Source organism: Brassica rapa, chromosome A03 (genome assembly GCF_000309985.2).
Source record: "Brassica rapa cultivar Chiifu-401-42 chromosome A03, CAAS_Brap_v3.01, whole genome shotgun sequence".
Lineage (NCBI taxonomy): Eukaryota > Viridiplantae > Streptophyta > Magnoliopsida > Brassicales > Brassicaceae > Brassica > Brassica rapa.
In genome coordinates, this window is record NC_024797.2 from 5,083,691 (window position 1) to 5,106,066 (window position 22,376).

The following is a 22,376-nucleotide window of genomic DNA, read 5'->3' on the forward strand; positions in this document are numbered from 1 at the left end:
CCTGGAACTAGACTCTTCATTTCATTTAAAAGTTGATAACATCAGACACGAGCCTAATCTGAATGTTAGAGATGTTTATCTTTTGTTACCTAAAATGTACATTTCACTGATTCATATGCAATTTAGTAGTCATGTTTTACTGACAGATCTTCCACAATGTCATTGTAAGTAGTGAAAGATGAGCGAGATGATATTGTCCTTTCATATAAAGAGCTTCGGCCTAAAGCAGACCAAAGAGGCCGTGTCAAACCAAACTTACAGAACCCCTTTATGTCCTTGTCTCTTTCCAACCGATTCATTATCATATCACTATTATGCTGGATACAATACTAGTTACTTACGACTTTTTAGTGTTACAGTCTAAATATACAATATGACCTTACCAAATACAAAAAAAAAAAAAAAACAAACTTAGCGTGATATGGCGCGGAGCAACATGCTATGGATATCAGAGAAGTTGGGGCGTTTGGAGGGAGAGTTGTTCCAGCAACTGATCATCAGAGTTCTGAGAGCTTGAGGGCACTCCTTTGGGATCTCCGGTCTTAGGCCACAAGCCGCTATCCCAACAGCCGCCTGCACAGGCGAGCAAGACGCATAAGCAGCCTCTCCTGTCACCATCTCCCACAGTACCATCCCAAAACTATAAGCATTGCTCATCCAAGTCTCTGTTGTGTTCTCCGGGTCACCAGCTATAATCTGGTTTCAACCATGCCAATATAAGCAAACAGAATTATAATATTTACATGTTTCATCAGATGAAATCAAGTAACTTCGTCTCCAGATTACAGAATTAAACTAAATGCTTTGCTATGTAAAACCAAGGACCAGTGTGCTCTAGTAGAAATGAGTTGACCGTCTGCAATTGCAGGTGACTGGACAAAGTTAAAAGGCATAACGTACAGTGGTTCAAAGCAACTGGATTATCTCATATAAACAAAAAAGGTCAGGATGCTCAATCAACGAGTGGTGATATTAGAGGTGTAAAGTCCAAGGCGCTTTTGTGAAGATTAGACAGAACCTAATTAGATTTACACTTGTCTAGGATATATCAAATCAAAGTGAACATCCAACAACTGCCTAGACAAACAGAAAAAGGTAAAGCAGATATGGCCAAAAGCAAAATAAACTTGTTTTGTTCAAAACGAACAAAAACAAAACAAGATGCAGTGGGTCATATCCGGACAACAGAGATGATGCATGTATCGTCTGCGACTTGTTTATACGAAAATTATGATAACGGAGCAGATAAGTCTGTATCATTTCGCTTAAAGGTTAGAAAACAGATCTGGAAATGGCAATTAATGATGATTCTTCATAATCTAATTCTCAAGTAATCTGTTGAACAAAGAAAAGAGTTAAAGAGCACAGACCTCAGGTGCAAGCCATCGATAGCCATCAGTTTCGTACTCCACGGCCTCGCCAAAGCTCTTACAAGCTGTAACTATCCCAATATCCCCCAAACATGCGTTGCCATGTTTATCTAGTAGTATTCTCTGTGCGTTAAGGTCCCTATACGCCACACCATGATCATTCACGAACTTCAGCCCTTCTGCTATGTCAACAGCGATCCGCAGAATCTGCTTACTTTGAAGCTTCTTGTTCTTCAACATCAGTTCATGGAGTGACCCGCCTTCCATCAGCTTTGTCACAACGCATAATCCATGATTCTCGTCGATGCAGACGCCGTAAAACTGCAGAATGCTCTTGTGTCCACACGTCATCAGCTCCAAGAAATCTTTCCGGATCTCAAACTCGTATGAGTTACCCTTATCGCAACCTTTTAGTTTCTCGATTGCCACCCTTTTCCCTCGGAAGATTCCTTTGAAAGAACTTGGTCCAATCTGATCACCAAACTCAAAGCTATCGGAACTCAATAGCCATTTTCCAATCTCACTGCCACCTGATTGTATGGTCTGCCACTCATCGACTGATACAGCAAACGAAGAGCTCGGAAGTGGAACTTGAAGCTGGATCACACTGTTCAAATTCTCAACCCCTAGTCTATTACCATGTTGAATGGACTCTTCTTCAACGCCCCCAACTTCCCCTACACCGCCGTTCTGTTCTTGACAGCCACAAAGCCCAAAAGGGAGCTTAACGGAAGACGAAGTCGGTCTTGGCTTTCTAGTTGCAGACTTGAGAGCGTTCTCTACACGAGCTTTAAACAAACTCTCTTGTCCAGACTGGTCCATAAGAAGAACAACACCGAGAGTCAACCCTTTCTTCTCAAAGATCTGTATCTTCTTGCAACTAATCGAAGCACCATCAAGAGCCCCCGACATGGTTGACCATGAAAGAAAGGAGTTACACGCGAACGTGAGCTTGAGAGCTGAGCCTCGAGCTCCTTCACTAGACACTTCTTGAATCATAAAGACGGGATTATCATCTCCAGAAGCTTGCTCTATCAGCTTCACGTGTAGAAAGACTTCCTTCATATCGAAACCAGCCTGACTGTAACTGTTGAAAACAACCAAGCAACAATAATCAATACTCCATGAGTTTCCCTAAATAGAAACTACTAAATCTGAATCTACCTAAACGGCAAGGAATCGTAATGCTTCTTCAGATTCGAAACGAGCTTCTCCGGTAACTGACTCCCAGGATACATCTTCGCGAGGTTCCTCACTACAGTAGCCCACAGTAGCTTCCTCCCGCCGCCTACATCAGCTCTAGGCGACGGACCTCCTCCTCCTCCACCGCCGCTCTGGTTGCTGCTGTCACGCGCGGAATCGAGACTTAGCGAGTTCTTAAGCGACGCAATCGCGCCGGAGACGTTGCGGCTGAGACGCTGAAACCGCTTCTGCATAGCGGACGAGCTCTGATCGAGAACCGGCGCGGATCCTTCCACGTTCATAGCCGTCGCGGGAGGAGAGGTGATGAGCGACTCGGACCTGTCGTGAGTGCGCATGAGGACCTGATCCACTAGATCGTCGTCGAGAGCGTCTCCGGCTCCGGCGCGGCTCGACCAGCACTCCAGAGCTGCAGCCATTGTGTAGGTGTTCGTTACTCTTAGGCAATGACTGTAGAGCTATGAGAAATGGAGTGTGTGCGCTTCAGATTTCAGATATTTTTTTTTCAGATTTCATCTTCGTTTGAGCGTTAGTGAAGAGCAGAGTACGACTGCATTTATGTGAGACAGTACGATTTTTTAGACGGTCTGCTTTCTCGATCTACTACTACGCTCCTCTATATTTATTTAATTTTATTTTTGTAAAATAATAAAATTAAAATGTTGGACGAAACAAATGTTTTTTGTTTAATTTATTTCGGATAATTAAATGAGAAAAAGACTAAAATAACACTAAACCAAGTTTTTGTTCCCAAAGTAACACTCAAGGCTAAAAGTCACAAAAATAGATTTCATTAAAGAGGTAATATACACTTATACCCCTTGAGTTAATTAATCCAAACCTTAGGGTTTAGAGTTAAGGGGTGGGGTTTTGGAATTAGGGTTTAAAATTTTATAAAAAATAAATTCTAAAATAAAAAATAAAAATTTTAAAAACAGTTTCAAAAAGTATTTTTAAATTATAAAAAAAAAATTTGAAAAAAAAAATAAAAAAAAATTTGAAAAAAAAAATTTGAAAAAAAAAATTATAAAAATTTCGAATTTGAAAACATATAATCTGAAACTATAAAAAAAAATTTCTTTTTTTCATTTTTTTATGGGCAATTGTCAATAATAGCACATTTTGAAGTTTATGTCTCAAAAAGAGCACTAGAAGGAGAAAGTCACAAAAATGACATTCATTAAAGGGTAAAATGTCCCTAATATCCTTGGTTTAAATTAAATAAACAAACAAAAATAAAATAAATAAATAAATAAAAAATAAATTAAAAAAAAAATTTTATAGTTTCAGATTATATGTTTTCAGATTCGAAATTTTTATAATTTTTTTTTAAAAAAAAATTTTGAATTTTTTTTTTAATTTTTTTTTCAAATTTTTTTTATAGTTTAAAAATAATTTTTGAAACTGTTTTATAAATTTTTGTTTTTTATTTTAGTATTTATTTTTTATAAAATTTTAAATCCTAATTCCAAAACCCCACCCCCTTAACTCTAAACCCTAAGGTTTAGAAGAATTTTAAATCCTAATTTTAAATCCTAATTTTAGAATAATATACTCCCTCTGTTCCTAGATATAAGATGTTTAGAAGAATTTTCATGTTTCAATATGTAAGATGTTATCATATTTCTAGGTAACTTTAACTTTATCAAAAACTGTGCAACCAATCAAATTTAATAGTTTTATTTTGTAATTGGTTGAATGCTTTTAATTTATAGTTTTAATGTTATTTTCTAGACAAAAATTAATTTTTCTTAATATGTATGTTTTTAACTAAACATCATTTATTTAGGAAAAGAGGGAATATTCATTTTATTCAAGGCTTGACTGACTCATTTAAATGCAGGCGGATGCAAAAGTTAATAGAAGTAGACGACTGTGGAATTAAACCTTTTAATCCGATCTATGACTTATGTAATTGATGCAGATACTTATAAGTGATTGATTAGCAAATCCAATAATGATATAAACAATATGAATATACTCCCTTCCTTTCGGAAGATTTTCTCATTTTTCAAGTTTATTAAAAATATTAAAAATATTTACAATTTATTTTTCAATACATTACTATCCACTAATAAAGTTTAATCAGTTCAAATATTCACATTGTTTTTCAAAAATATACAAAACTACTTTAAAAATATAGAAAATTTATTTTTGTGGAATAAAAATAAATTCTAAAAAAAATTATATAACTGAAAAAATATATTATTATGGTAAAATATAAATTATTAATTTAATATAATAATTATATTCCATATATATGATATTAATATTTATTATAGTTTAGATGAAATTATAATTTTGTAAGTCTAAAACGCAGACTAGTCAGAGCCCCTGAGGATTAAAATTATTAATGGGCATAAACAAAACGTATTGTGATAGGCCATGGGTTAATGTTAGGCCCATTAGAACTGGCCTTTTTTGACCGTCGGATCAGGAAGAAGAACTTGATAAGTAGAATGCAAACCGTTTTTTAATCAAACGAACGGCACGCGTTGTTCTGACCGTTGGTCAGTCCCAAAAGCCAGCCGTAGACGATGTCGTTTTTCCACATTGTACGTCTTCCGTAGCTTTCCCGGAGCGGATCTCTTCGTCTGTGTGATCGGAGGATCCTTACCCAGAAAAAGAGAGAGAGAGAGAGAAAAACAAGCTACCAAATTGATATGGCTTCGACGAGCAGACCTAATCATCTCGAAGAAGATGATGATGCAGAAGAAGAGGTATGGCCAGGCCAGTTACTACTACCTCGTATACTTTTCCTCTTCAATGTGCTCTTCTGCTGTTCGTTTTTGTATTCATGGATCAGGATTTATCTTTTCAGGTGCAACATTTCGCTGACTTTACTCTTGCTTCTTCCTGGGAAAGGTATTTCACCTTCACGATTTGAGTGATTGGATTCAATAGGCTGCGTTTGTTCTCTGGAGTTTGGATTATGTCACCACTCACCATTGATTCAGTTAAACTTTAGGTTCATTTCAGATATTGAAGCAAATTGTCGTCAATGGTTAGCCGATGGTCCCAAAAACCTCGTGGTACGAGACCTTTATAGCTAGTTTTACTATTTGGTCAACAGTGATGGAACTAGACTTGTATTCGTTTGAGTGCAGGAAAAGGGTGCTGTTGCAATGGAAGATTCCAAGAATCTGTTTAAGGTTAAAAACGACTTGAGAAGTGTGACACAGAGCTACTGCATGGAGTTCTACTTCCAAGTTGACGATAATGGTAGCCAACAAGGTATATGATTTCAGGGTAATACGCTTTGTTTTTGGAGAAAGTGCATTTTTCTGTTTCATGATTCGGTATTTGACTGATGCAGCGGGATTTGGTGATTCGAACAGTGGTTTACATGATCTCCAGCTTTGCTTTGGAGTGAAGGATTTTCTGGTACAGTTTTTACTTGAAATAGTTTGTGCCCTTCCACATATTCAATGTTTGATTGATTATTATTGCATCTTCTAGTTGATTGCTCCACAAAGTGCCAGTGGGGTGCTTCTTGATGCACCAGAGTCTAGCAAGCTTCTGAGTGCCGTTGCTATTGCTTTGTCTAACTGTGCCAGGTTCGATTTCTTCGCCAGTAACACCACTTTGGCTTTAGCATCATCCCCTGCAATATATCAAAGTTGATAGAAAATGTGTTATCCCTGTGGATCTTTGCTAACGAGATATAGGGTTCATATGTGGTTGAGTTTTTAATAATTTCATACGACTTTGGTGTGCAGCTTGTGGCCAGTCTTTGTTCCTGTGCATGACCCTTCACGGAAAGCTTATATTGGGATCCAGAACATGGGCACTGTTTTTACTAGAAGATTTGAAGCAGATCTTATTGGTAGTCAAGTCCCTATGAAACTCATGCACCTAGAAGGACTATATGAGTTGTTTGTTTCTAAGTTTGTAAGTCTTTGTGGCTCCTACTTTGTGATGTTCATTAGTACGGTTATTTGCTAACAGACGGACTTGAAACGTACCAAGCATTAGCCATGACTGATGAAACGCTGGTTTCCAACTTAGTTGCTCTTAGAGTTCTTCTTTCTTCACATACTATAAGTATGTACTTTATACACACTGCTCTAAGCTTGATACTCTAAGGAGATACATTCTTAATCTTGACTTGAGATCCGGTCCAACGTGGCTTATTCTATCATGTGATTAAACTGTTTTGCTATGTATTTATTAATCAACAGCGGTTTATTTTTGAAGGTTTATTCTGGAGTGGACTTCTCGATGCATAATTTCAAAGTTCATTTTATGATGAGGCTAAAATACCAGACCTTCACATCTGACGAGGAGGATGAGGAAAGTGATATGGATGAATATATGGGTGACAAAGCTGACACTGAAGAACACAATGGCTCTGAGTCTCGCAACAAGGTTAACTGGGACGATGATTGTCCTTGGAATGAGTGGTACTCTGCTGAAGATCCACTTAAAGGTACATCCGTATGAAATATGTTTTGTCTGTTAACTTACACTAAAGTCTTCACAATAATTGCCTTTAGAATTTGTATTTTACCTCTCGGTCTAAAGATTAGTTACGTGATTATTTATCACAGTTATTTATTAGCTGGTCATCACACACCTCTGTATTCAAACATTATGATAACTGATGTGTGCTGACAGCCCTGTATCTTTCTTCAAGCATATTCTGGTCTTTGCTGTTGGTATTCCAGGAATTCATTATCTAACTTTGTGGTTGATATGGACAGGGTTCGAATTGGTGGCCACATGGGCTGACAGGACTGTAGAAAACACACTTGGGATGGCTGAACTTGAAAATGATTCACCCCATGAAGCTGAGAAGTGGATTTTACGCCCAATCCTCTCACCATATCTGTAAGTCTGCAAGAAATGCTTCTCATAGTTCTCCCGTCTAGGACAGAATAGTAGTTTGTATGTGTTGTGGTGTATTATTTTCTCTTACAGTCTTATATCACATATTTTTACCAGGGGTGAGCCTTCTCATGGGAAACGAATTGATTTTGCTTCCCAACTACTTGGCTTGGTTGAAGCATTAGATGCGTCCTTCATAGCTCAGTTTATGGAGGATTTCGTCTCAGGTCTGTGCAATTTTGTGTGTTTTACCTCATTTTTCAAACACCTGTAGAAATTTCATTTAGGAAGGGATTGAGTTATAGAATATAATTAATTTACCCTATATTCTTTTACAGCATTAGCTTTTCCTGACATTTCCACTGCGTATAATTTTCTTCATCTCTCGCAGTGGAAAATCAAAGCTCTGAAAGTTTGAAGACCTCAGTGGTCATACCTCCTCCAACAGCTCTTGATCGGGTGATCAAAGATCTCTTTCATCAGGGTATTCTTCCACTATATTCTGTTGTGGACATAATACGACCCATGTTTATGGTAAAATGGATACAAGCCTGCTTTTGTGTTACAAATATTAATTATCATGGCTGAGTTAAGGGTTCTTCCTACCGTATATTATTATTCAGTTTGAAATGTTCAAAATTCTGTTTCTTCAGCTTTAAAATTTGCAACTGGGAGCATTTGAAAATTTACGCCTTAGGTCCCAAACATTGGTTAGAATCTAGCTATGTGATATTGTTTCACCTTTTTCCAATCTAATTTCGCAGGATTTAAACTCCCAGATTTTACTAAAGGCGAACACAGGCTTTCTCGAGCTCTTAAGGCTGCACCACTCGAATCCCTGTTTACACAGTTCTGTTTGCACTCACTGTGGTTCGGCAACTGCAATATCCGTGGTATGTGGCGGTAGACCATGCCACATTTGGTCAGCCATGCATAATTATAGTCAAAATGGATTAAATTGCCAGTGACAAAAGGAAACGAATTTACTGACTAATAGACGTATTGTATTTTTCTTTTGTTTTCTCCATCGCATCTCTAGCCATTGCCTTTCTCTGGGTAGAGTTTGTCCGTGAAGTTCGTTGGTGTTGGGAAGAGTCACAGCCGCTGCCAAAAATGCCAATTGACGGTTCTATTGATTTGTCCACTTGTTTGATCCACCAGAAGTTGCACCTGGTAATCTCTATACATACTTAATTGGAAAGTCAAGTTTCTTGTAGATACTAACAGTTTCTTCTTTGTTGACCAGCTTGCAATTTGCATTGAGAAAAAGTGTGAAATGAACGAAGAGTTTCTAGACTGTATAGGAAGTGAAGAAGACAGTTCAGAGGCTTCTGATCCTATTGAGGTGATTGGCCAAGTGTTTGTGTATCTTTTTGAGTTTGTTGTGTTCTGCTAAATATGTGTGTTAAATTAATTAAATAAAAGCAACCTAAATATAAAAGGTGTGGGAGTTCCAACAAGCCCAATATACGATCCTAACTCTTTTGAGAGCTCTGTGTTGTTGGCTTGAAACATTTCATTAAATAAATCTTCAGGAACACCACAAGGTCGACGACAGAAGAAATGCATCCTCAGAAGATCTGCTGAGGAAACGTGACAGGTGAACTTAGCAAGTGAGAGCTCTTAGGTTCTGGTTGTTATTAATAGATTAAACCTTGATTGCATATTATTACAAATACTTATTATATTTGTTGTTCTTTCATTTCCGGTTTAATGATAGTAACTCTTGATTAAATATTTAAGTTCATAGAGAGGAAATGTTGACCAGTGCTAAGTGTTTAAGTCCATTTTTCTTGTATACAGCTCAATTACAGAAGATTCATCTGATCGACTCAGATATGAGATGGATACTGAAAGCACAAATTCTGTGAACCAAGGCCCAACACATGCCATCAGGAGGGGTTCAGCTGGACCAGTGGGGACCATGATGCTCCTGAAGTTACATGAGCGACTCCATGCCCCATTTACCCAAGTTTGTATTTAACTTGACCTCGTCTATTTCATATATTGTCGTTGACAATCTCATAATTCCTGGATTATGACAGGATCCACCTCTTATGACGGAAGACATGCACGAAGAGAGACTCCAGGCAGTTGAGGCGTTTGGTGATTCTCTTGTAAGTTCAACTTCTCTCCCAGTAGAAGTGAATATTGTTTGGTTTTCTACTAATAAGTTCTCTATAAGCGTAATATTTCTTGTCAAATATGTTGATGGCTTTTTTTGGTTCATTTATTTGTCTAGCGATTACAGATCTCATTTTTCCCTTTGAATTTCAGAACGTTCCTGGCCAGTTGGAGAAAGACATCTTATTATCCGGTAAGATTTAAATTTCGATCTCTGTTGTCTAGAGATTGTTACGGCGAATAAACGTTCACTAAACTTCTCTGTTTCTATGTTTGAGTTTACTGAAAGGGAACAATGGGAGTAAATAGTTTTCCGAACCTACCATGCATCCACATCTCATCTCTCATTCTTATTGTACTGATCTTACGAAGGTGATTGCAGATATGTCAGCATTCAAAGCAGCAAACCCAGATGCTGTATTTGAAGACTTTATCAGATGGCACTCACCTGGTGATTGGGAGAGCTCTCAGCCTGAAACCGCCGAAGAATCATCAGGCTCCATCACTGAAGACTCAGAGGATAAATGGCCTCCTCAAGGCCGCCTTTCTCAACGGATGTCTGATCAAGGAAATCTGTGGAGGAAAAGTTGGAGCGATGCACCCGCTTTGCCAGCCGATGAGCAAAAGCCCCTCCTAGACCCAAACCGAGAGGGAGAAAAGGTAAGCGTCTTTATTAGGTTATGCGATAACCTGTTATGTGAGTTAGTTTGACCTCATTGTGTTGACAAATGTCTCAGATTCTTCATTACCTGGAAACGGTGCGCCCCCATCAGCTTCTTGAGCAGATGGTCTGCACAGCCTTCAGAGGATCAGCCGACACTCTTAACCAGACAAACTTCGGGGACATGAGACAGATGACCTCTAAATTGGAGCAACTCTACCTCATCATCAGATCTACTTTGGGAGTTCTACAACGTAAGAGTGGTTTTAATTTTCCCTGTGCCCCTTATGTTTCTATAATAACAGATATTCGGATGCAGGCAACAATGTTCCGGACAGAGAACAGACGGTCAAAGATCTGAGACGTCTCTGCGTGGTCTTCGAACACGTGGAGAAGTTGGTAACGGTCGCAGCGTCTCTTCACAGAAAGTTCCTTGAAGCACCGCGCCTTGCTCAAGTTATATTCAGTGACTTCTACAGCACTTATGATCCAGTGATGGGAATAAACTCAAACGACGAAGAGAACAAAAGCAGGACGGTGAGTTCTCGTTACACTAATGGGAATGTTCTATATTACATGAACTAACGTGTCTTGTCATTTGAAACACAGGAGATGGAAGTAGGGAGTCAAGAAGTGAGTATGAGAGAGAGACAAGTTGTGTCGAGTCTGTTCTCTCCGCCATCAGCGAACCAGTCTTGGAGAAAAGTGTTGAGCATGGGAAATCTTCTAAACGGACACGAACCAGTTCTCAGGGAGATCATTTTCTCCACTGGAGACGATGTTAACAACGGAATCCATTACGCAGCCGCTGCTGACGTGGCGGCCAGCGGTGACCGGAGAGGGGAAGAAATCGAGACACACCGAATGTATGTCTCTGGAACGTCTAACGATCTCCGCGTTGCACTCTCTGTTACTTCCTGCGATTAATTATTATTTTTGTTTCATTTTTCGATATCAACACATTTTTAGTTGATATAAATTAGCAAATGAAGAAATTTCAAACGTGCAAATTAGCAAAATGGTAGACTGAAATGCTGATCCTGCATGTCAAATTTTACCATTTATATGCCGGGAAAGGAGACTAGTTTTGAAAATTGAGGTCGATAGTTGTTTAAAATTGTATTATGGAAATAAGAAGACTCCATAATCTTTTTAACTGCAGTAAAACTATATGATAACACACAAGAAAAACACAGTGCACATTTACACTTGTCTACTACTACAGGAGGTGATGTCCGTTAACGTTGTATTTTTTGGAAACACAAGAAAGAATGGTAAAAAAAAAACAAAACGTCGACAGCAGGATTCGAACCTGCGCGGGCAAAGCCCAATTGATTTCGAGTCAATCTCCTTAACCACTCGGACATATCGACAATTTGTTTAGAAAGCAAAAATGAATATTCTTAAATACATACTAATGTTCTAAGCGGGGATTGTTTCCTCATTTGTTTTCCTTTTGACATTTATATGTTGGTTTCCTTTCTATTTTAGTGGCAAAAACGCGACAATATTTTTTGAAGTCTAAAAAGGCACACAAATTAGCTTAGAGTTTGGTCTGTTATCTACCGCAAACCCTAGGCCATGTCCGGTAAGTACAATCAAGACGGCGGCGGCGGTGCGCCTATTCCGTCGTACGGTGGTGATGGAGGTTATGGAGGCGGTGATGCTGGATACGGAGGACGCAGTGCCTCTGGCGGACGCGGTGGTTACGGCGGTGGCGGTAGAGGAAACAACCGTGGTATGTGATTTTGATTGTTCCAGATCCGAACGATTTATCCCTTATGGTTCTCTAGATTTCTTTATTCCTTGCTTGCTTTCCCATCTGTTAATAATTTGATTCGATGCGATTCAGGCGGTGGTGGATATCAAGGAGGCAATCGCGGTGGAAGAGGAGGTGGCGGCGGCAGAGATGGTGATTGGCCTTGCCCTAATCCAAGGTAATCAATGCATAAATCTTCAATTTGTTTAGGACTGTGAAGTCGAATTCTCTGTTGAATCTTTTGCCAGAAGTATGTTTTGAAGTTTCTTACACTTGTATATATATATATATATATATATATATAGTTGTGGGAACGTGAACTTTGCAAGGAGAGTTGAATGTAACAAGTGTGGTGCGCCTGCTCCTTCTGGCACTGGGGACCGAGGAGGTGGCCGAGGGGCCAGTGATCGTGGTGGTGGTGGTCGTGATAGTGGTAGTAGGAGCTATGAGAGTAGTAGTAGTAGATATGGTGGTGGCAGTAGGAGTAGAGGTGATAGTGGCTCGTACGGTAGTAATAGTCAACATAGGGATAATAGTTCTTATGGTCAGGGTCCTCCACCTCCTCCCTTGGCTGCTATTCCATCCTACGATGGTTCTGGCAGTTACCCTCCAGCCATGGGGTATGGAATGGAAGCAGTTCCCCCGCCTTCAAGCTATGCCGGTGGTCCCCCTTCTTATGGTGGTCCCACAGGGGGTTATGGTGTTGATGCACCGAGGGGTGGTAGAGGTGGTGGCTATGATGCTCCTCGACGCCAGGAATCTAGTTATGGAGATGCACCTGCTGAAAAAGTCAAGCAGTGTGACGCGAATTGTGATGAAACATGTGATAATGCCAGAATATACATCTCTAATTTACCTCCGGATGTGACCGTTGATGAACTCAAGGATCTCTTTGGTGGCATTGGCCAAGTAATAACACTGCTCTTTTACTTATCGAAATAAGCTGTTCCCTTCCATTAGATTCTTGATTCTGTATTTGTTTATTTGTGTGCTGATTGGGGAGTGTAATTCCTGTGATAGGTTGGGAGAATCAAGCAGAAGCGGGGTTACAAAGATCAGTGGCCCTATAATATCAAGCTTTACACTGATGAGAAGGGAAAGAATAAAGGTGACGCCTGCCTGGCTTATGAAGATCCCAGCGCCGCACACTCTGCAGGCGGCTTTTTCAACAGTATGTACCGTGTAATTGCTCTCTAGTTTTTGAATTGCTTCAAAATTTCTATTTGCTGAACCTTGGTTGGTTGTTTTGAAGATTATGAAATGAGGGGGAACAAGATTGGTGTAACGATGGCAGAGAAGTCTGCGCCCAAAGCGCCTGCTTTTGATCAGAGGTAGCGTTCTTGATTCTTTATTAGTACACTCATTTGGGTATGACAGAAGGTTTAGGGAGTTCTGTATGCCATCAAGCTACGTCTAGGTCTATATAGGAAATAAACCACGTTTATAAACATATCTTCTAGTTTTAGCTGCGTCTGTGGTTGCTTTTGATTTGTGAAGATTACTTTGTACATGCTTCTTCCAAGCGTAGATTTTGGCTATATAAAGTTTGTTAATATATAATTTTCCCAACTAAGTTGCTTCTTTAATTGGTGGGGTCTTCCATGCTTTATAAGGCTCGAAGTTCTTATGTTTGAGTCACTTCATCTTCAGCTATAACCTGATTTTTATTAGTTGGTAATAATGTGGTCCTTGTAAATGGTGCAGAGGCGGTGGTGGTAGAGGAGGAGGTGGCTATGGTGGTGGAGATAGAAGAAGAGATAACTATGGTTCAGGACCAGACAGAAACCACCATGGGGGAAACCGGTCTCGTCCATATTGAGAGAAAGAGATCAATCAGTTATTATGTGCTATAAGAGTTTGTGTGTGTAAGGGTGGAAATGTTATTATATGAATCAATCATATATATTGGAGGTACCAAACAAAACAAAAGAGGTAGGTTTTTGTTCACTTTGACCTTGAATCTTAATTTCCTTGTCTGTCTATTTACTGTTTCTTTGGGGACCTATTATTTATGCATATGAATGGTTCGTTTTCTCACAATGTGAATTTGTTCTTTTTTAATAGAAGGAAGTGGATAATTAACTCCAAAATGCATTGCAAATTGGTGGGTAAGGTTCATACTGATTTTCAGGTGAGTGCATCAATCTTATTTCACTTTCCTGACAAGCACACAACTCCCTTTGTTGTTTCTCTTCCTGAATCTTCTTTTTGACTCTGTTCAACACAAACAAACTAGTCATATGTATAATATACAATTCGTAGATTTATTACGTGAGAAACGGCAGGAGTAGGGACCAGCTACACTTGTGTCTAATCCGTGGAGCCGGAAGTATGCAGTTGTGAATTTAGTGCTAACTAGGTCCGGGTATTATAAGCCCCCCTTTAGGCTATAGCTAGTTGATGAGTAATACAAAAAGAGTGGCGTTTTTAGGTCAATACAAAATTACAAACAGTGCATCACGTAAGTTACATTTCAGAGGAAGGGTTGTCTGTAAAGTGTTAGATGTGTCTTGATACGGTAGGAGCCAATTGGAAATCTTGTTGAGATCCAATTTTCGTTGGAAGGATAGTGGATTTCGTGATTTTTTCTTGATCATTTCCACTGAGGATCCTGCTTATGAACGGCGGAATGCAGTAGATCAATCGTCGGCTGGGTCCATGTACCACATTTTGTTTTGGTTAAAGGCTCCATCCACCACTTGGCGCCGTTACATCCCCTCACGGTTCCAACATTGGATTTTATACAGAGGCCTGGTGGAGGCTTGTAAGAATCAGTACAGATTTATAACCTTTAAACCTACGACAGTGTAATTCTAACCAAGTGGATGACTTTTAACATTTGTAAAAATCCAAATTTTCTAATGTTATGAAGGCCATACATGTTATTTTTTCCAAATCATGAGCTCTTGAGATCACACTAGATTCACAAGTTAAAATCCACATGTCTGTAAAGACCAAACCCGTAATTTTTCTTACTTTTTACTTAACTCCCATAAGATTTAAGTTTTGTCGATCATTTATTATTTCTTGTTATACCTAACATCTGAAAGCCATATTGTATAATGAACCTGATGCATTCGACGTCCTCTTCAACAACAAAAAAAAAGATATTAAAATATTACACAAACCGTAAATCTTACCCGTTCCTTACCATCTCAGGATAAAAGCAAGAAGAAGCCATAGAACTCAGGATGGATAGCGCCAATATAGATATACAAACATTTTATAGTACCGGTGAGACATGGCGCTATCCCTCCTGAGCTTTACAGCTACTTCTCAACTACATCACCTGAAATTTGCATGAATATGCATCTTCATCTCTTTGGTCTCCATGTGTTTATATATATAGTAGATATGTAATGTCAAGTACTTGTATGTTTATACTTTATATTAGAGAGGAGCTTGGTCGTGGATCACGTTGATGTATATTTATAGTCTCAAGTGTCATCAATAATGAAGCCCTTTCTCCAAAAAAAAAAAAAAAAAGTGTCACCAATAATGTACCAATCTTTCTAATATTCATCACATTTTTAAGCATTCCCATACCCACCACAAATATTTTTAAAATATTTATGTACCAAAAAATAGGAAGATGAGAGAATATATCATTCATGGTGGAGAGCTTTAACCAGTGATTAACATATATATTATAGTATAAGATTTGTTGGTAATCTTTTTCATTAAAATTACATATAATAAACGATGATTTATAGATTCGTGTTGGACCATATTACACTTCGTCGGATTATATGTATAAAGTATTTAACAATGAAATACGGCTAGATATATGGGGTAGTGACTGGCTCCATAATGTAGTATTTTATACGATAGTGATTTGGTAGCTAAGCTTTTATGTTCTCTACGGCGCAAACTCAGCACGGCCACAAACCGTCGGTTGGACCAGACACTGAGTATGTGGAACAGTGGAAGAACGCAAAAGCGGTGATGCATTAAATATTAGAATGTAGATGGATCTATATTAATTTGTCTTTCATTTCAAAATATTACTTATGACAATTGAGTAATGTCAATATGTCATTTCAAAATATTATTTATGACAAAAATGTTTGTCCACAAAGGGGGAAAGACGGGGAAATACTCATTACTCATGCAATGGAGAATGGCATCTATATCCGAAATGGTTATTGCATTATTTAAGAATGAATTGGCATTCCTCACATGTTCCTTAACACTGTAAAAATAGAAAACAAAGCTAGGAGGAAAGTTTGAATCTATTCACATTTGCGTTTAATTTCTCAGTGTCATATGAAAAGAAACATGCTTTAATTTACACTTTTCAGAGTATAGATATTTTCTGACAAAAAAAAGAAAAGAGAAAATCCTAAACATTTTTTTTTTCTTTTGAAATATGTGATAGAAAACAAATCCAAAAGAATGCACTTCAATTCGATGGATTCTCTAACTATGCTAAATATACAACATGCACGTAGATACCAAAAGACATACGTTGTTTTTCATGTAAAAAATATCACAACGAAGAAAAAGAATAATTAACACTGAAGAAGAAAATAAAGAGTAAGCACACTATAATTGTTCCCAAAATGACGCATGTCCACATCTCTTTAAAAAAGAACATCAATCTTGGATCTACTGTCTTCTCTCTGTCTCTCTATGAGCAATATCATTGTGCTTTAGATTAAACAAACCGTGATCGGCAAGAATAGTTTGCATGGTTAGGTATTTCCCCAACAGCAATGACCAGATTCTCCTGCCAGTCCATCTCGGGTTCTGGCCGGAGAACCCAGACACCGGGGGTGTGGTTAGTACTCGAGCCTTCTCGGCCAGACTTCCAGTGGTGTGCCGACAGATTCACAGTAAGCAACCATTTGGAATGTTCAGAGGCGAAAATGCTATGAACTATGCATTTTCGACTTTTTTGCTCGAAGCAGTTATTATAATATTTTTCATCAAAATCACTTGCTTCCTCCTTCGACCTCTACGTCAACCACGTATCGTCTGCGAGATCATTGTTCGTTACTAATTCCTTTTCTGCTTCCTCCTCCTTGAATTTTTTTTCAATATTAAAATAATGGTTTATGTTTTTTTTGAAGGGTGGAATGATGGTAGGACCGTCGATGCTAGGAGGAAGCAGAAACTTCAACTACTACGTGTTCCCACCTATTTCAAACTACATATGTGCAAACTTGGGACTAATGGGATTCTTTTACTTCTTCTTCATCACTGCGGCCAAGACCGATGTTGCATCCGTTGCAAAGTCCCCAAGAAAGCACAAATACATCGCTGCCATAGGTGTTGTCATCCCAGCGTTTTGCGTTGGGGTCACAGGGATGGCCATGCGTCACAAAATGAACAAAAACATGAGGAAGATATCCTCCATTGGAGCGATTGCGTTTGGGTTATCTTTCAGTTCTTTCCCTGTCATCTACACTATTTTAAGAGACATGAACCTCGTCAACTCAGAGGTGGGCAAGTTCGCCATGTCGGTAGCTCTTCTTGGAGATATGGCAGCGATCTTGGTGCTTACTTTCTTCGAAGCCATGATGCATGGCGACGGAGGAGGAGCCATGGCTATAGTATGGTACCTCGTATCGGTAGCGATCTTCAGTGGTTTTATGCTTTTGGTTGTGAGAGGAGCTCTTGAGTGGGTGGTCTCCCACACCCCAGAGGGGAAACTTGTGGACCAAAACTATATAGTGATGATTCTCATGGGCGTTCTTGTCGCTTGTTTTTTGACAGACATGCTTGGTTTGTCTATAGGCGTGGGACCCATTTGGCTAGGGTTGGTTGTCCCTCATGGTCCACCTTTGGGCTCCACGTTGGCTATTCGTAGCGAGACGTTTATCCATGAGTTCTTGATGCCTTTTTCATTTGGTTTAGTGGGTTTGAACACCAATGTATACTTACTTACCAGCGATATATGGGGGCAAGAGCTATCTCCTCTCGTCTACATGGTCATCGTTGGATTCATCACTAAGTTCATTGCCGTTGTTGCTGCTGCTGTCTTCTTTAAAGTCCCTACTAGAGATAGTCTCACGTTAGGTCTCATGATGAATTTGAGAGGCCAGATTGATATGTTACTATACTTGCATTGGATAGACAAACGTATTGTTGGTTTAGCCGGTTTTACTGTTTTGGTTTTGCAATCGGTTGTGATTACCGGTATATCGACGCCCCTTATCAGCTTCCTTTACGATCCAAACCGTCCTTACAGAATCAGCAAGCACCGCACCATCCAACACACTCCTCCTTCCACCGAGATGGGTTTGGTTCTTGCCGTGTCTGACCATGAAGCCTTGTCTGGCTTAATCACTTTCCTTGACCTAGCTTATCCCACTTCAAGTAGTCCGTTCTCTATATACGCTATACAGTTGGTTGAACTGATGGGTCGAGCTTCACCGGTTTTTATTGAAGAGAAAGACGTTGAGGAGGGGGAAGAAGAAGATCATCATGAGCGTATCCGAAGCAGACGTGTTGACCAAGTGCAAAGCGCATTTAAGTTGTACCAGGAGAATAGAAATGAATGTGTAACGTTGCATGCTTACACCGCTCATGCACCGAAGCGGTTAATGTATCAAGATATTTGCGAGTTAGCTTTGGTCAAGAAAACAGCTTTCATTCTCTTACCTTATCAACAAGAGCGTCTTGATGATGCTGCACCAACGGAGCTACGTAACTCCGGGATGCTATCAGTGAACGCGGATGTCTTGGCGCACACGCCATGCTCGGTTTGTATTTACTACGACAAAGGAAGGCTTAAAAACGCGGTGTTTCGGTCCTTAGATGACGTCCAGCAACATTCAACCTCTTTGAGCCGTGTGAGACAAGAAACGTACCGTTTTGTTGTTTTGTTCTTGGGAGGAGCTGATAACAGAGAAGCTCTCCATCTAGCCGACAGGATGACGGTAAACCCGGACATAACCTTGACGGTGATCAGGTTCTTGGCCTTCAACCACGAAGGAGAGGACGAGAAGGAGAAGAAGCTTGACGATGGGGTGGTGACGTGGTTTTGGGTCAAGAATGAAGGTAAAGATAGGGTTAGTTACAAGGAGGTTGTGGTCAAGAACGGTGCGGAGACGCTTGCTGCGATCCAGGCGATGAATGTCAACGACTATGATCTGTGGATAACGGGGAAGAGAGAAGGAATCAATCCAAAGATTTTAGAAGGGCTTGCGGAGTGGAGCGAGAACCACCAGCTGGGAGTCATCGGAGAAACTGTGGCTGGGAGTATATTTGCGTCGGAGGGTTCGGTGTTAGTGGTGCAGCAACAGGTGAGAAACAGGAAGGGTGGTGACGCTTTCTTGAATGGCAAGTTTGATTACAAGAGTTTAGTGTCTTCTTGGTCGTGTTATAGATGATTTGTTAGAAGGATTTTTATACTTGGTTAGGTTTCTTTTTTATTTTCATTAAACCTGAGTTGTGAAAGGATTAGATGAAGTGAAAAGCTTTAGCGTTTATTTATGAATCAAAAATTGTTTTTTTTTTACTATGAGTTTTGCGGAATATTTAAATAAAAACGAATATAGTTTCATCTTAAACTCCAGCCTTTAGAACCTATTGGATTTTACATGAACATACCCAGGCCATGGACTAGGAGTTGGAACCACTGGAAGAACTTCGAACTGAGACAAATTACATCGCTTTGAATATTTCACGAGTCGTTCCAAGACACCAGCCTTGTGTTGATGATCACCAGTAGACTCATTATTCAAACGTAACACGAGCTTCTTGAGTTTCTTCGAGTTCTTCATAAAGTATCTAGCCAAACTCAGTTCAGTAACAATCTCCGTGACCGGGGTTTCCATTTCAACAGATTCAAGAGACGAAACCAAAGGCAGCCGCACAGTGGAGAGTCTAGTACTCACTGCATATGGAGAATCAATAACCAATTCCTGCAAAAACACAAATTTGACAGAATTCAAAATCCAGGAGGACTAATCTCAGAACTTGAAAAGTTTAAAGCCAAATGGTTACCAATTTCAAGTGTTTTAGATTGGGGCAGCTCTCAAGAACGATTGGCAATAGTTTAGGGGATGCGTTTAAGCACATAGCGGCACGCAAACGAGTCAAGTCATGAAGTTTGGGGATTGGGTAAATATATATAAACTGTAAGCAAAGAGAAGAGCATGCACAAACAAAGTGAGAATAAGAAATAATGGGAAAGTTCAAAAGCGTGTCATGACTTTATAAATACCTCTAGTGTTTTCCATGATATGGTCATATCTTTAACACCTGAAAAATTCTTGACAAGATTGCAAATGATCTTCGTTTCCGACAAGTAATCACTCATCAGCTCAAACTCGACATCAATATCAACCTTCAAAGACTCAGCCTTACTGATTATCTTAAAGCTTCTGAAATGGTAGTAATCCATGAGACTCAGATACTCAAGCTTCGGGGCATCGATCACAACCGAACGTCCACGAGCATAAAAAGGCTCCGCTCGTCTTAAAACGAAGCTCTTTAGCGACGGTGAGCAAACGCGTAACGCTACCACAGAATCATCTTTGCTAAGACATATTTTCAAATCTTCTAGAACCGGAGAGCAGGAGATAAGAGCCTCCGCAGCAGAACAACGTCTTCCAAGAACATGATCTTGAGACAGGGCAAGGAAAGACACACGAGCTCGTCCAGGCTAACGTGATGGAGCTTTAAGCATACCAATGCCTCACACGCAGAAAGCGTTAACCGTGTCCGGATGACGTCATCAATGTCATCAATGGCACCAGGTCCAAACTTATTCTCGACTTGGAACTGGAAACGTTCAAGCTTCCGCATCATATCCAACACTCTACCGAGACACGGCTTGTAAAGATAAACCTTACTTTTAAAGCCATCGTAGTCAATGGTCAACTTGAACTCACGCAAGTAGTGCTCGCCTTGGAAAGCAAGAAACTCGTGGATGAAATCGACACAGACTTGGTCGTTTGTGAAGTCGAGGGTGTTTAGTTCTAACCTAGGAACCCATTTCCAGAGATATCTCCATCTAGAGGACAGAACACTTGTCCAAACCGCTTGCTCGGTGGTGAGGAAGCTGAGTATGTGGCATAACAACGGTTCAGGTAAAAAGCTTATCCTATCTTCTCCTCTGATAACAACAACAACTCGTTCTCCTTCTCGAACAGATCTAGACGAGACACCTAACCTGATATACCATTATTACAAAAATCGAAACTTTCAACAGCGCAACGATAAGATTGAGCAGAGTTAAGGAAGGAGAGAAGATCAGAGAGGAGCTTACCGCTTTTGGTACTTATAAAATTGCTTCATTGAAGCTCTCTTCTTCGTCTTCGTCTTCTTCTTTTTGTCCTCAAGGCCTCTTCTGTAATGAGTAACTAGAGATTGACCCGCACGCCCGTGCGGGTGTTAATTTTTACTTTCTTATAAATCGATATTTTATTTTTATGATTAGTATTATATATTTTATATGTGTCATAATATAATTAATTGCATAAGTACTTTTAGATTTCTATACATCATGATCGAACCTGAATCAAATAGAGTAATATGATTATTTTTGGTTATTTGGTTATTTTTAGTTTAATTTGAATTCAACATACCCGAATTGAATCGGTTAATATTCTTACTTTTCATACAAATATCTGTACCGGCGTCAAATACATTAGTTTTTGGATATTTGTAGGTTTGTATATATCAAGACTGAATTCATCTGGACCCGATTCGAAACACACATGAAAATTTATAATACCGAAATGAAATCTAGTTTCAAAACTCAAAAAGCATGATAACCCACAGAAATAACTCGTAGCTGAATAGTTATCCGAATGTCCATGTCTAACCGATACATAAGTAAATAAAAAAAATTGTTAACCATTTTGAATTCTTATCACAAATAGAGTGGTTTCATTCAAATATGTCGAATTATTATAGTTAATATGTAAATAATCCTGGCAAAATATTATAGTAAATATAGTTAATGAGATAGTTAAAAAGTGAGAAAATGAATGTAAAAGATAAAATAAAAAAATTGAAAACAAATAAGTTTTGTTTTTCATGTCACTATTATATATCATATATATGTCATCATATAATTAATCATATTTTATATGTACCATAATATAAGTAATCATATAATTAATATTATTTTATACATACCATCATATAAATAATCACATATATTATATTTATAAACTTAATATGAAATATAAAAACCATAATTTAAGTTGGTGTTTTTAATTAAGTTATGTATTGTATTTTTCTTATATATAGTGAAAATATTTTTTAAATGGTTATTAGAAAATATTTTAGTAAATTTTATTAATATATATATATATATATATATATATATATATATATATATATTTGAATCAATTATTTATATAAATTAATTTTAAATTATTATTTTGATTTGAATTTTGTATAGAAATAATTAAAATTGAGAAAAATGAATGTAAAAGATAAAATAAAAATTGAAAACAAATAAATTTTGTTTTGT

The 22,376-nt window shown here is 38.6% G+C and overlaps 4 protein-coding genes, 1 long non-coding RNA gene, 1 other non-coding gene and 1 pseudogene across 11 annotated transcripts; 4 read left to right on the forward strand and 3 right to left on the reverse strand.

Annotated features, from left to right (window-relative positions):
• Nucleotides 1–179: 179 nt before the first annotated feature.
• On the reverse strand, nt 180–3,185 carry LOC103856684 (tyrosine-protein kinase HTK16). Its single transcript, XM_009133798.3, has 3 exons — nt 2,535–3,185; nt 1,371–2,457; nt 180–696 (listed from the first exon to the last, which is right to left on the reverse strand). Exons 1-3 carry the CDS (start codon nt 2,987–2,989, stop codon nt 412–414), a joined length of 1,827 nt encoding a protein of 608 aa, XP_009132046.1. The 5' UTR covers nt 2,990–3,185; the 3' UTR covers nt 180–411.
• Nucleotides 636–1,146, forward strand: LOC117132981. Its single transcript, XR_004456778.1, has 2 exons — nt 636–847; nt 903–1,146. It is a non-coding gene; the product is annotated as an uncharacterized LOC117132981 (long non-coding RNA).
• A 945-nt stretch (nt 3,186–4,130) lies between the features above and the next one.
• On the forward strand, nt 4,131–11,227 carry LOC103856685 (rab3 GTPase-activating protein catalytic subunit). 3 transcript variants are annotated; one of them, XM_009133799.3, is made up of 22 exons: nt 4,131–5,290; nt 5,392–5,435; nt 5,539–5,602; nt 5,678–5,804; nt 5,887–5,954; nt 6,030–6,127; nt 6,290–6,461; nt 6,768–6,999; nt 7,274–7,400; nt 7,515–7,624; nt 7,789–7,881; nt 8,162–8,290; nt 8,437–8,570; nt 8,644–8,742; nt 8,933–8,997; nt 9,201–9,369; nt 9,443–9,514; nt 9,675–9,714; nt 9,904–10,181; nt 10,259–10,436; nt 10,502–10,719; nt 10,792–11,227. In XM_009133799.3, the coding sequence occupies exons 1-22, from the start codon at nt 5,234–5,236 to the stop codon at nt 11,107–11,109; spliced, it is 2,892 nt and encodes a 963-aa protein (XP_009132047.1). In that variant the 5' UTR covers nt 4,131–5,233; the 3' UTR covers nt 11,110–11,227. The 3 variants fall into 3 exon arrangements, with proteins under 3 accessions (XP_009132047.1, XP_018513463.1, XP_009132048.1); XM_018657947.2 differs by having other exon boundaries at nt 5,550–5,602; XM_009133800.3 differs by lacking the exon at nt 4,131–5,290 and having other exon boundaries at nt 5,390–5,435; nt 5,909–5,954.
• A 214-nt stretch (nt 11,228–11,441) lies between these two features.
• Nucleotides 11,442–14,831, forward strand: LOC103856687 (transcription initiation factor TFIID subunit 15b). Of its 4 annotated transcripts, XR_630908.2 has the most exons (8): nt 11,442–11,920; nt 12,035–12,119; nt 12,247–12,850; nt 12,962–13,112; nt 13,194–13,272; nt 13,646–13,873; nt 14,006–14,072; nt 14,204–14,831. XR_630908.2 is itself a non-coding variant. In XM_009133802.2 (6 exons), the coding sequence occupies exons 1-6, from the start codon at nt 11,764–11,766 to the stop codon at nt 13,758–13,760; spliced, it is 1,191 nt and encodes a 396-aa protein (XP_009132050.2). In that variant the 5' UTR covers nt 11,442–11,763; the 3' UTR covers nt 13,761–13,981. The 4 variants fall into 4 exon arrangements, 1 of the variants encoding a protein (XP_009132050.2); XR_004456745.1 differs by having other exon boundaries at nt 14,009–14,240; XR_630907.2 differs by having other exon boundaries at nt 14,006–14,220.
• On the reverse strand, nt 11,474–11,555 carry TRNAS-CGA. Its single transcript has one exon. It is a non-coding gene; the product is annotated as a tRNA-Ser (tRNA).
• Nucleotides 14,832–15,577: 746 nt separating the features above from the next.
• On the forward strand, nt 15,578–19,406 carry LOC103856908 (cation/H(+) antiporter 24). Its single transcript, XM_009134031.2, has 2 exons — nt 15,578–16,931; nt 17,014–19,406. Exons 1-2 carry the CDS (start codon nt 16,632–16,634, stop codon nt 19,276–19,278), a joined length of 2,565 nt encoding a protein of 854 aa, XP_009132279.1. The 5' UTR covers nt 15,578–16,631; the 3' UTR covers nt 19,279–19,406.
• Nucleotides 19,355–21,906, reverse strand: LOC103856688 (annotated as a pseudogene).
• Nucleotides 21,907–22,376: the final 470 nt, after the last annotated feature.